Source organism: Myotis daubentonii, chromosome 13 (assembly GCF_963259705.1).
Source record: "Myotis daubentonii chromosome 13, mMyoDau2.1, whole genome shotgun sequence".
In the NCBI taxonomy this organism is placed as follows: Eukaryota; Metazoa; Chordata; class Mammalia; order Chiroptera; family Vespertilionidae; genus Myotis; species Myotis daubentonii.
This window is the reverse complement of record NC_081852.1, coordinates 54510961-54524506: the sequence shown is the minus strand read 5'-3', so window position 1 is coordinate 54524506 and position 13546 is coordinate 54510961. Positions and strand designations below refer to the sequence as shown.

Here is a 13546-nt window from a genome sequence, read left to right as displayed (position 1 = left end):
CAGAGCTTGAGGAATATTTTAAACAGGGTCTGTTTCAAAGCAGCCACCCCACCTGGCCCTGACCACGTGGGCCCTCCCTCCTTACCTGGGTGGCTTCTGAGGGATGCTGTCCACCTGCAGGCTGGGCTGTGTCCCTGCGATGGGCACTCGAGCAGGAGGGGCAGGAGCAGAGAGCAGCCTGCTCCTCACCTGTGCGTTCAGCAGGTGGAGTTCTACATTGACCGTGAACCTGTCTTACCTGCAGCGCCTGTACAGGTCGGGGGATGCGGAATCCCTGCACAGATTCACCCTGATCCCCGACCACCCCGACTTCATCAGGGCCCGCCTCAACGCGCTGCACCTGAGCGATGTGAGTGAGCCGGCCATCCATGGGGGCCGGGTGGGAGGGTTGCCTGTTTCTGTCAGATTATCCAAAGTGGCTTTTATTTGTTAAAAGCAAAAGTCCTAGAGAGGAAGACTTAGGAGAAAAGGAACGCTGCACTGAGAGTGGGATTTGAGTCACTTTCCCCGCTGGGCCTCAGTTTCCTCAGCTGTGAAATGGGAATGGAACTGAGCTAATGATGCCTGTGGTTCCTCCCAGCTCTCACATTCTGGTTCTGGACATGGCTGCAAAGACCTCGGTGTGTGCTGGGTTACAGCCAGAGGAGTGGGCCCCATCAGGCGTGGACACCTGCTCTCTCTGATTCCTGGACACCCCTCCGTAGCCATTCAGAGGGTGACCTTGGAGAAACGGTGGCTCTTCCTCACTCTGCAGTTTGGAAAGTTGCTGCCATGGTGGCCCATCAGGCGCAAATACAATTTGCTCCTTGTGCATGGGGCTGTGGCCTCCACACTCCAGTTTCCCTTGGATGTGTGCCCTTTGCGTGCATAACCAAGATGCTGTTTCCTAAACCCAGGCTTGTTGTTGGCGGGGGGTTGGAGGCCCCTGGTTGTAATAGAATAGGCGGCCGCTCGGCCAGCAAAGCTGTGATCCTGGGATAACAGGTAGTGAGGCGGCAGAATCAAAAGACGCTGTCAGATCAGAATAACACGGGCTGAGTGTGTCGGCCTGGGGCGGCGGCGGGCCTCCCAGCGTCGGCCATTCTCCCCTCCCTGGCCTGGCCATTGTGTCCTGGGGCTCCGTGCAGAAGAACAGCTGCTACCGGTCGCCCCAGAGGTGGCCGCCTTGCAGGGGTTGGCGAGGCGCCTTCTAGTTAGCGTGTACGAGAGTTTGTTGCATTTGTAAAGCCCTGTGGGATCCCACGCAGCGGATGCGATGGTGCTTTGTAAATAGGAGTCATTATGACCATCTGAGGCTTTGGAGGGATGCACGCGGGATAATTTTAGAACAGCAGCCCTGGTGGGCTGACCTCCATCTGGGGAAGCGGGGCCTCCCCCTTCTGCAGAGCTGGAACAAAACATCCGTCTCATTAACGCTTCGAGGATGGGGGAGGCCAGGCCTCCGTGCGAGGGACCACTGGAGGCCCACACAGCCCTAGAGACGGGGATAGGACTGCCAGTCCACGTGGGGCCCAGCTTAAAGAGGACAGCCACCCCGGGCTGGCGATGGACGCGTCTTTCCTCTCACGGGAGATGCCCGTCTATAGAGTCCTGGAGCTGAAATTAGCCACCGGGGCATGCGGATGTGGAGAACTCACAGACCTCTTTTGAAAGAGCACTTCTTCAGGGCGTGCGGAATACACACAATTGGATCAAGTGCTGTGTGCGGAGGCTGTGGAGGGAAAGTGACCTTCCTGGGCAAAGAAAGCCATTGAGATGTGTCAGGCAGCCGAAATAACTAAAAATCAAATGGCTGTAATGTGTGAGGATGAGGACAAAACTGTGCCCACTGTGATAAAGAAGAGGAACGCCCAGGGTTCCAAATCAAAGGGGCTGCGGAATCTAAAGACTCCCAGTGGCAAGGCAAAAACCTCAACAGAATCAAAAACTCGGGGAGGAAGTGATGACCATCAGGCACATAGTATCCAGGGAGCAGTGACCAGGAGGAAGGGGGCCGGGGCCTCGAGGAGAACCCCGATCTGGGTCACGTGCTCTCGTTGACCCTCCGTTACAGAGACTCAGAAGCTGGGGTGCACTGCACACCAAACTGGGGTGATGTTGGGGTTGGATGCTGTCATTACCCAGCCCAGGTCTGGTGTGGACCAGGCTCTTGAATTAGGAAGACCCTGACTGTTCCCTCTCCAGGAAATGATCAGGGTTTGACTCAATTTGCTGGGATATTTGTGGGACCCCTTCTATATGGCTCCCCTTCCTGCCTGCTAAACTCAACAGTGACCCAGTAAATCCAATCATGTGGGCCTCTGTGTGAGATCCACCGATTAGGTGGTGACCCCAGGGATGATCGGTTCTGTATTTCAAGACCCTTGCACATAGTAGGCTTTTGGCTCCTGGTTTGTGGTGGTAGTTGTTGGGGCTGGAGGCTAAGACGCAGGAGAAGATGGGCAGCAGGACACGGGAATGATAAGACCCATCAGGCTTGGCCCAGGCCCTTCACAGTCCCCTCTGGTTCCAGTTGTAGAGTGGGTGAGGTTTTATCTTTTTATCCACCACTGCTCCTTCGTCCGTCCTCCCTCGCCCCCCTCCCCCATCAGTCCCCTAACAAAACAGAGCCCCAGCCTTGAGCTCTGTTTCCAGGTGACAAAAGTGAGGTTCTTAAGGGCGCCCTGCTGTGGCTCACAGAACGAGCCAGCTACCGGCCCGCTCTGGGGCTGTCACTTTGTCAAATGCTGGTGATGAGCCTCTCCCGCTGCCTCCCTTGCCTGTGGCCGAATAAAGGACAGAGCCTCCACGGGCATCTCCAGATGACTCCTTTCACAGAGCCGTTGCCTTATGCATCCGCTACATGAAGGCACGGGCGATGGCGATGCCTCTGTCCGTGATGCGGGTCTACCTGGGGACCCAGGGGCTGTGATTCCAGGCTCCTGGAGGGGGTGTGAGAACGACTTGAAAAGGAGGAAAATGAAAGAGGAAGATGTGAGATCCACAGGTCAGGGACTCAGTCAGGCTCTTGACAATCAATTTAATTCAGGTGAAGGCTCTTCCCTCGCTCAGTGCAGCCACCAAGGGAGCATATGGGATGCAGCATAATGGGGTGACATGACATCAGAAGTAGCCGAGGGCCCCTGGGAAGTCAGTGGAGCTAATGAACATGGGGACCAGGATCCAAGGAGCAGCACCTCCTGCTGTGGGAAGAAACAGCTCTTGATCTTTGAGTTCCGGCATCTAGAAGCTGCAAACCTGCATCCCTGAATGTGAGAGCAGACATGGGAGGGAGGGGGCGGGGGCCTCTGATAGCAACGGAGTGTGGCCAGTGGGCCAGACCCACAGACCCTAAGACCCACAAGAGCAGCCCCTGGCACTCAGGTTGCACTTGGAGCTGGAGCCCATGGTGGCCAGTCCCAGCAATCCCAGAGCAGAGGAGGTCCCAGATGGGCTTGGGGCCATGGGCTCTGCCATTCTGGGCACCATCAAGGCGAGGGTTTGTGCTTAGAAACTGCCCTGCTGAGAACCAGCCACATGGCAGACAGGGAGTGACACCTGCTCACTCACTTCTTTGTTCTCCTTGTCTAGAAAGTCTACAGGAACTCTTGGGAGCAGACTCGGGCTGGCGGCTACGACTTCAGGCTGGACGCCATCCCGTTCCAGACTGCCCGGGCGTCCAGGGAGATCGCCAGCGACGTAAGGCCTTGTGTTCTCTCGCCTCTGTGACCAATAGATCTTACTCTGGTTTTCCCAGTCCTGCTGACAGGCAAACCACCAGGAACCGAAACTGAACAAGTGGTTCATGGGAGGGGAAGAAATAGGCTTTACTTCTGAGAAGTCCATTAACACGTGATTGATTTGTTGAGCTGCAGTAAAGGGACTTCTTTCAGCTGAAGTGCAGTATGATGGGTTGGAAGAGATTGGTTTTCCCCCTTCATTGACTTAAGGTGCTGGCTCAGTCATTTAGGAATTGGCTCTAAGGCAGTGGTTCTCAACCTTCCTAATGCCACGACCCTTGAATACAGTTCCTCATGTTGGGGTGACCCCCAACCATAAAATTATTTTCGTTGCTACTTCATAACTAATTTTGCTACTGTTATGAATCATAATGTAAATATCTGATATGCAGGATGTATTTTCATTGTTACAAATTGAACATAATTAAAGCATAGTGATTAATCACAAAAAACAATATGTAATTATATATGTGTTTTCCGATGGTCTTAGGCGACCCCTGTGAAAGGGTCGTTCGACCCCCAAAGGGGTTGCGACCCACAGCTTGAGAACTGCTGCTCTAAGGTCTTGGGCGAGTTGCTTAAATTCTCTGAACTCAAATTGTTACATTTATGAAATCGGGATCTAACACTTGTCTACTAGGATGGATGTAGGAATGAAAACATTAGAGCGTCATGCCCATAGCAGGTGTCCAAACATGGCAGCTGTTACGATGGAAGAGGAAGCATCGTGGTTAGATATGCATCATCTGTGAACGGCTTGGTACTGGTCCACAATGAGATACATACAGAAACTAAGAGCAAGCATTTAGAAAGATGTTTAACAATTAGACATGTGAAATCCAGGCATGCGACCTGTGGACTCATCTTGTTGAGCAGTGGGGAGGCCAGTTTGGGTGTTTTTAAATCCATGTGGTACCACTGTGCACTAATTGCATCCAGTAGGACCATATATTTGATGAATTGCATATTGAAAAAGCAAATTGAAATGAATGTGGTCCTTCATATAGAGAGTTTGAGGAGCACTGGACTGGATCCCTGAAAGATGGAAAGAATCAGAGGAAGAGTGGCTGCTGAGAGAATGGGTACATTTCTCTTCCATGGGATTGTGAATTACAGCAGCAATAATACTCGTAGCCACCACTCAGTGCCAGACATGAAGCTAACCCTCCATGTCATGGAATCTTCTCCATGTCCCATAGGGTGGAAGTTCATTCTCCCATTTTTTTGTTAAATATTTTTATTGCATTCAGAGAGGAAAGGAGAGGGAGAGAGAGAGATAGAAACATCAATGATGAGAGAGCATCCTTGATTGGCTGCCTCTGGCACGCTCCTACTGGGGATCGAGCCCACAACCCGGGCATGTGCCCTCGACTGAAATCAAACCTAGGACCCTTCAGTCCGCAGGCCAACGCTCTATCCACTGAGCCAAACCAGCTAGGGCCATTCTCCCATTTTTATCAGATGGGGAAACTGAGGCTCAGAGAGACTCAGTAACTGGCCCAAGGCCACACAGCTAGAAGGTAGCAGAGGGCCATACAGATGGTAAGTCTACTTGAATCCAAAGCTGTGCCCTTGACCCACTGTAGAATTCCTGCTGAGAATCCGTGGGGAGAGGTGGGTACCCATGACCCATCTCTGCTCTTCTGACCTGCAGTTTCGGTACAGAGAGGCCTTCCTGCGGGACCGGGGCCTGCAGATCGGGTACCGCAGCATCGACGACGACCCAAGGATGAGGCATTTCCTCAGCGTCGGCAAGCTCCAGAGTGACAATGAGTACAAGAAGGACTTTGCTAAGAATCGGTCCCGATTCCACAGCCGCCCAGACCAGCCCGGCTTCCTCCAGGCCAAGCGGAGCCAGCAGCTGGCCAGCGACGTGTGCTACAGGCAGCCCTTGCCCCAGCCCACCTGCGACCCGGAGCAGCTGGGCCTGAAGCACGCACAGAGGGCCCACCAGCTGCAGAGTGATGTGAGCTGCCCCACCCGCCTGGCCGAGGCCCTTCAAAGGGGTGGCTCCAACCCCACAGTCAGGCTCCATCTGGGAGGAGCCAGGCTGAGATAGAACCCGGGATGCCTGATACATTAGTTCCCGAAGAAGCAATATAACAATAACTGCTCTTTATCCAGTCCTTACTGTGGGCCAGGCTGCGGTGCCAAATGCTTTCCAAGCGTTGTGTCCGGTAGTCCTCCCGATAGCCCCATCATTGCCCCATTTTACAGAGGAGGGACCTGAGGATTCGAGAAGTTAAGTAACTTACTCAAGATCCCGTGGCAAGCAAGTGGCAGACCTGGGACACGAACCCCTTTGGCTTGATGTGAGAGCCCACGCTCTTGATGGCTATGCCAAACTCTTTCCAGGGGATCTTAGTAGTTACCTAACCCAGGCCTTGCCCTTTTCTCTCTGGGAGGAAACTGAAGCCCAGAGAAGGGAAGTGACTTGTCTAAGGCCACAGAGCAAGGTAAGGTAGGAGCTTGGACTTGAACCACGTCTCCCCATCCACCGCCCCCATTGTGCTCCCCTCACTTGAAATGGGTGGGGAGCGTCTGGCCCACAGGCCACATAAAGGCCCGAGAAATCATTTGGTGTGGTCCTGCCAAGGCATTAGGGGTGAGTTAATTAAATGTCTGACCAAATAGAGCGGGCTAATCGTTAAGTTGATAACTTTGTATGGCCCACGAATGATGTTATAAATATCCACATGGCCCTTCGCAGAAAAAAGGTTCCCTCCCCTGAGAAAGATGCAAGGGACAGCGACAAGCTGGCCGGGTTCACAGCACGTTGGGTCAGGGAGCTCCTGCTTTAGATAAGTTTGCTCTCCTTGCTTTACTGACAACACATTTTCCATCTCACGCTCACCTGTAAGCCTCTCCACCCCATGCCCAAACCATCCCCAAGCCTGCTGACACAGTCCTCTTACTTCCCTTCCCCCCCCCAAAGGTCAAGTACAAATCAGACTTGAACCTGACCAGAGGTATTGGCTGGACCCCTCCTGGCTCCTACAAAGTGGAGATGGCTCGGCGGGCTGCAGAACTGGCCAACGCAAGGGGCCTGGCTCTCCAGGGGGCTTATGTAAGTAGCAAGGGGCAAACCCGGCTTGCAAGGCCACGGGCAAGGGCAAGCTCACCTTTCCTTTTTCAGGCTTTATTTTTGGCCAAAGTTCAGCTGGCTCTAAAGAGTGTGAGATGCAGCTCGAGCAAGGTGCCTAATTCCATGGGTCCGAGGTGACCAGGCGGATGAGACCTGGGTTAAACTTCCTGCAGGGTTTTCTCTGAAGCCGCAGCCATTAGTTCTGCGGCGACGAACCTGCTGGGGCCGCATCAGTCCTGGGCCACGGTGGGCTGCCTGCTTGCTCATTACGTTCCCACAAAGGGTCAGGGACTTGCTGGCTACACCAGTCTGGGTTTTGAACCCTCCTTTGTTCAGAAGAAAGACAGCGCATCTAAATGAAAAATTGGCTTTGCTTCCTCCTCGTTCTTGCCTTGAGGATCCTTTCTCTGGAGAGAGGGTGGTGGAGGGGAAAAGGAAGGGCGGGTGGACGTGTTAAATGCTCCCGGGGCCTCTTAGACACCTCATCCTAAAGGAGCCGGCTGGAAGCTTCGTTTGGACTCACGGAGGTGTGTTTGGTTTCTGCAGCGGGGGGCAGAGGCTGTGGAGCCCAGAGATCATCTGAGGGCGGATGTGAACCCAGATGCCACTGAGATTCTGCACGTCAAGAGGAGGAAGGTGCTGCCGTTGTGAGCAAGTGGGTCCACCCAGGATTCTCGGGAGAGACGCTGGAGAGGAAGCTTGCACGCCAGCGACAGGCCTAGTGGCTTCAGCTGGGGCGAGCCATGTAACGGCACACCAGCCATGCCCTGGTCGCCTTTATTAAAGTAACAAGTCTGTGAAAGCAGATGGAGAATGCGGTCTTTTGTGGTCCTCTAGCTGCTACCTAGAAGTGGACGGCTCGTTCTGTTGGGGGCCTTGAGGGTCTCCGATGAGGCAAACAGATGCCAAGGGTCACCCACCGATGTGGAACGTTGAGAGATCCCACATTGGCAAATGTCCGAGGTGGAGGCAGTCAGTGAACCGTGATTTTCTAGAAGGTGCCATGGTGTGAAGGGAAGCAAGCACAATATATTTAGGGCTGATTCTGTCATTTCCTGACTGACTCGGGAGGGAGCCTGATGATGGTGGAGATGTTGGTCCGGGACGCCCCAGGCCGGGAAGCTGTTGTCTCTGCTTAGAGCACGGACGCTTCGCCGTGTGCATCCTGGAGGCTCCCAGGGGTGTCTGTTGCTGCCCACGAGGCCTCGCCTGGTCTGGGTGCTCAGGAGGAGGGGCTCTGAGGTTCGGAAGGTACCTTAGAAGCCAGTCTCCCTTTGGATGGTGGCTTTGATCCAATTCAGGAACTTGGTAACTTGGGTGTAGACCCCTGGCTTCTTCCCACATTCCTCGCCCCAGCTCACTATCCCATAGACATAGTAGGTCCCGTCCTTCTCACAGGTCAGAGGGCCTCCAGAGTCACCCTGGGGGGAAAAGATGCGAGTTCAGCTCTGTGAACAGAATTCGTTAGGAGACACCCCACCTCCCATGAGGGGATGGCAGCGGGGGATGGCGTGGGCCCTCGGGAAAGCAGTGACAAGACTCTTCCTGGGCCTCGTGAGACCCAAGGCTCTGAAGCAAATACCAGCCCCTGCCCCTGGGTCAGGGAGGGCCTGGCCACAGTGCTGTGGTCACAGCCTCATATCCAGATGCCATCATGGCTCTCAGTAACACAGGTATTACTATCGTGAGTTCTCAGGGGCCCTCGACTCCTCATTCCAGCAGGACCTGGGGTGGGGTTGGGGTGCCCTGTTAGGATAGAGCCCTTCCAGGACCCACGGGGCACACACAGGGTAGAAGGGTGGGTCTCAGAGGCGCATGGCTCAGACGTCCAACATGCTTTATGGGGTTAGATCTTCCGGGTTCCAAATCAGGCCCTACCTCCTGCTAGCCAGCTGGGCCTCCATGTCTCACATTGTGAACGGTGTTAGCAACAGAACACTACCCCCACCCCCAGGATTTTTGTGAAGATTTAATGTTTGGAAAGCACATAGAACAATGCCTGGTTTATATCAAACCCCACACCCCCAAGGAAAGCGGCGAGGAGGAGGATGGCTCTCAACCACACAGCACTGCTTACACTCTCCAACTGGATTTTCAGTGTTACCTCTTTTCATCTGCCTCAGATTTTACGGGGGCAACATTTCCATCTTATAGATGAGGCACCCGAGCTTCTAGAATTATTTTGGTGCAAGGGACTGAATTCATATGTTGAAACCTAACCTCCAAAGGGATGGTATTGGGAGGTGGGGCCTTTGGGGGGGGATTAGGTGATGAGGGTGGAGCTCTCATGCATGGGATTCTTGCCCTAGTTAAAGGGTCCTAGAGAGCTAGCTCACTCTCTCGACACCACATGAGGACACAATGAGGAGTTGGCAGTCTGCAACCCGGGAGAGGGTTCTCCCTGGAACCCAACCACGCTGGCGCCCTGATCTCAGACTTCCAGCCTTCAGAACGGTGAGAAATTCCTAAGCTCTGTCAAATAACACTAGTGACATCCCCCTTGACCAGAGTGTCACAAGGATGAAATGCAGCAACGCAGGCAACGTGACCACCATGGTGATTGTGCTGTATCTTCCTGGATTGATATGGGTTCAGATATGCCAGCCCAGGCCTGCGCTTTACGGCAGGTGGGTCCCTGAGCCTGTCTCCCAGCCCAGGGCTCTAAGGGGGTCTGTGCCCCCGTGTAAGGTCCTGCTAGCCTCTTGCTCTCCAAGCCCATTTGGAGTCTCTGACCTGGCAGGTGTCTTGCCCAGGCCTCTGCAGGTTTCCCGCACAGATCATGGTCTCGTCGATCGTGTGGTTGTAGAGTCGGCGGGAGTTGCACAGAGTGTTGGCGATCAGCTTGACTTTGGCGTCCAGGAGCTGTCGGGATCCTTCCCCTGCGGGGCAGAAAGAAGAGGTGGCCACTGAGGGGACCAGGGTGGCACCCAGCCTACCAGAAGCCAGCTGGAGTAAGAAGAGGGCCACCAGCTCTGAGCTTGGGAAGGAAGGGTCTCTCCAGGAGATGGGCTCTGCCTGCAGCTGTCACCAGGGCTATCTGGACCTGCAATGCTCTGCTTATCACAACGGAGCAAAAGCATTCATTCCCTCCTCTGTCTGCCCAGCTAGACCGTGAAGTCAGGAAGACAGGGAGGGTGTGTCTCAACCATTTTTTAATTTCCCATGACTAGCAGAGGATTGGCATGTAGAAAATGCTTAGTGATGGATGCATTTCCCTGGTTGATCATCTACATCACCTGCTTCCCAGAGCAGGTATTTCCTCCCCTAAACTTCTGTTCTGCTCAGAACGCTTTAGTCGGTATGCTGATGGGGAGAGGGTTAGATGGACTATAATGACGATAGCTACAAACAGGGTTAACCCTAAATCCAATGAACCAGCTATCTTCTTTCCCCCAATCCTTCTGACCATTTCATATATTACATGCCACTTTCTTTATGAATACAGGCCTACTTAGAGTGACTCCTGCTTTTCCTTATGAAGGACATGATGTATGGGGAAGAATTCCATCTTGAATATTAAAGAAAGTCCCATATATTAGAAGATATCATCATGTCAGTACTATGAGCAAAGTAACACTTTGGTTACTTTCTTAGATAAGACCAAACCCTGGAGCCAAATCAAAAGTTTGATGTAACAAAACTTTATAGAACGCCTACTAAGATCAGCACACTGTGGGAGACGCAAAGATGAATGAGACCTGATCCCACCCCCCTGGGTTGAATTAATCAGTGTCTCTCTAGAATTCTATCTCCTGTTATCATGATTCTAAACCTAGGAGGTAAATATGGTTATTGGAAAACTGAAACTCGGCTGCCCAAGTGACAAGCCAAGAATCTGACTCCACAATTCATCTTCTTTCCAGTGTATCCCCTTTCTAGTCTACTTAGGGAAGGCAACAGTTCATTATGGATACAGGGTCAATGCTTGATGAATGTCAAGGGGCCAGAGCCAGAGGCAGGTGTGAGATCAGGGACACTCCTTGGAGCTGATGAGACTTAACCTTGAGAGATGATGCAATCTTTCTTTCGATAATACATTTTGAATATAACACTGGTTTCAAGTTCAGAAGGACAGTTGAGTTTGACCCTTTATTTTCTGGTTAAAATAACTCACCCGAGTCTCAGGAGACGGCATGGCCAGACTCACCTGTTTCTGTAAGACCCCAGCCAGAGATGTGGCACTCGGTCCCAGAGGGAAAGGGACCATCAGGCAAACATACAGTCCTCACATATTTGGATTCCAGAGCACAGTGGCCATCCACTGGCTTTAGCTTGAGCAAAGCTAGTTAGAGAGAGAAAGTGGAAATGGGTGATGTTATCCTCTGTATCAAAGCATCCACTCCACCTTGATTGGAAGGTGCTTGTAGCAAAGCCCCACTTTTTCCATAATTTCATTTTTTAAATGACTAATCAATTTAAAAAACAACAACAGGCTTTCTAAGGGTAAAAAATGATATTGAGGAAGGAGAGAGAATGAGAAGTACCATGAATGGAAAACTGGGCAGTAAGAAGCTTAAGTATATCATTGCCTAGCAGGTGTGATACGGGGTGTGCACGGGGACACATGCACATGATGACACCTAACACACAGGAAGCTGAGAATTGCAGTCAGCTTCCCATTTTATAGAAGAGCAAACTGAGGCGAAGAGAGGTGACGCTGGCTAGCAAGTGGGAGAGGTGGGATTCAAGGCTGAGCTCTTTCACACAACACAACATGGCTTCCCCTTAAGAGCTTGTGAATGTTTATCCACAACAGTAACCTTTAAGGACTAGAAAGTGATGGAATAAATTTTCTACCTTATAAGGTCTATGAGGGACCAAACAGAACCAACCCTCAGCTTTCCATCAGTAGAGAAATCCACCCAGGACAAGACCCGAGAGAGATCCCCTGCTAGAAGAGACTTGCCGATATCGTTGTAGGGAATGTCATCTCGTTCATGATAGTGGCTGTACTTGAGTATCTTCTCTACCCTGAAGGTCTGCTCATGGAATTCTGTCTTCTTCAAGTCCTGGTCCCCTAGTACCACTCTTAGATTTTTGGCTTTTAGGCTGCAAGGGAAAGTAAGATGGTCAAGAAGGAGCCCTGGCACTGGAGAGGCTGCAGCCAAGCCCTGGCTCTGCTCCTGGTGAACTGTGTGACCTTCAGTAAATGGCCCGACCGCCTGAAGACTTGGCATCCTCATCTGTTATCATTGTCTTCTTCACAGAATTCTTCCGTGTGGTCCAAATGGGACAACATGAAGAAACTGTTTTATTGAGGGGACAGTCTTTAAATACAAGCTGTAACTTGTATCCCACATCTCCTGGGAGACCTCTCATTCCCCACGGGTTTTGCTAAAGAGCAGCCAATGAACATCTTGAACAAATATCCTTGGTAGATGCCAATGTTTGCATGTTTGACCCTTGAGGGTCAAAGAAATTGTCTAAGAACAGGGTGGACAGGAAGACTTTCAAGGCCACCACCAGAGCCTGGCTTCCATGGGACCAGCCCTGGCCACAAACTTAGGGAAGTCAGGGGAGGTAGTGATTCTTCAGGCTCCCAGTGGGTTCTGGCTTCTCTGAGGCACACAGGACCGAAGACACTTGACCTGGGAGGCTCACTGGTGAGGGCATCAGATGGGAGCATGTTATTGTTTCTTTCTGTCCAGATAGGACTAAAGAGGTGAAGGAAGCAGGTGGTCTGGGTTCACATCCCACTCACCTACTTCCTTACCATGTGACTTAAGGCCAGGTGCTAAACCTTCCCAAACTCGGGGTCCTCGTTTATGAAATAAGAGTAACAGTTAACTCTCTTTTTGCCCAAGTGTTTACTGAGCACTTGCTCATACAAAGACCTATTCTGGGCAGTGGGGACACTTTAATTCATAAAAGGTAAAAATCCCTGTCCTCCCTCAGCCTGTCTTCTGGTGGATTGTTCTGAGTTTTAAATGCCATAAATACATGGAATTCAAAGGGACGCATTCTGCCACCCTCTTGGCCCCTGGAGAGCAACAGATGCTGCTCAAATGGGAAGGGGAGAACATCCCCATGGACCAGGTCCCCTGTCCTCTGCTCCCAGCAGGCACCTACTCAGTGCAGTGGGCAGCAGTGAGCACCCAGCAGGGGTGGATCAGCGCCCCCCCACAGAAGTGGCCCTTGGGCATGAAGGTGGTCAGTGGCAGCGAGGTCTGCAGGGACACCTGCCACGGGTGCTTGCCCGCCGTGCTCTTAAAGCCTCCGTAGATCCTCTTGATTTTTCTCTCTGTTATCTCAGTCCTCCCGCACGAGTCAAAGCCCGGAAGCTTGGTCAGGGGCTCTACCGGGTCGGTAATGTCTGTGGGACACAAGAAAGACAAATCACACCATTCACCCTCCCTCCAGGTCCTCAGAAGGACCTTGTTAGAGGTATGACTCTGAGTCTAGCAACTTAGCGAGTATCCAGAGCTAAGAGATGGGTGCACACAGGGTGAGTAGGTAGTAGGCACACAATATTTGTTGACTACATTGATTGATATAAAGCAAGTCTATAAAGTTAACAATGAAAAACGTTGCTTTTTCATTCTTATTTTGACATGTACACACACAAAGATGTGAGTGCAAACATATAAGTGCATCACTGGGTATGTTCTTAGCTATCATTAGTGCACACATATATTTGGGGGCCTCTTTTGGTGTATAGGGAAAGATACCCAGATGAAGTAGAATGGGGGAAATAAGACATTTGCAGAGGTAACCATCATACAAAGTGATAAGTGCTGTAAGG

The 13546-nt window shown here is 51.9% G+C and overlaps 2 protein-coding genes across 7 annotated transcripts in view; one reads left to right on the top strand and one right to left on the bottom strand.

Moving 5' to 3' along the window:
* Nucleotides 1-7609, top strand: part of NRAP (nebulin related anchoring protein) — a 67268-nt gene extending 59659 nt beyond the window's left edge. For all 4 annotated transcript variants that reach the window (XM_059661456.1, XM_059661457.1, XM_059661459.1 and 1 more), the window contains 5 exons: nt 245-349; nt 3571-3678; nt 5374-5685; nt 6655-6786; nt 7351-7609. In XM_059661456.1, the coding sequence (XP_059517439.1) occupies nt 245-349; nt 3571-3678; nt 5374-5685; nt 6655-6786; nt 7351-7455 (762 nt within the window). In that variant the 3' untranslated portion in view covers nt 7456-7609. The remainder of the gene's footprint in view (nt 1-244; nt 350-3570; nt 3679-5373; nt 5686-6654; nt 6787-7350) is intronic.
* A 57-nt stretch (nt 7610-7666) lies between these two features.
* HABP2 (hyaluronan binding protein 2) overlaps nt 7667-13546 on the bottom strand; it is a 31068-nt gene continuing 25188 nt past the window's right edge. For all 3 annotated transcript variants that reach the window (XM_059661461.1, XM_059661462.1, XM_059661463.1), the window contains 5 exons: nt 12874-13117; nt 11711-11853; nt 10952-11086; nt 9538-9683; nt 7667-8225 (listed from right to left, as the gene is read on the bottom strand). In XM_059661461.1, the coding sequence (XP_059517444.1) occupies nt 8061-8225; nt 9538-9683; nt 10952-11086; nt 11711-11853; nt 12874-13117 (833 nt within the window). In that variant the 3' untranslated portion in view covers nt 7667-8060. The remainder of the gene's footprint in view (nt 8226-9537; nt 9684-10951; nt 11087-11710; nt 11854-12873; nt 13118-13546) is intronic.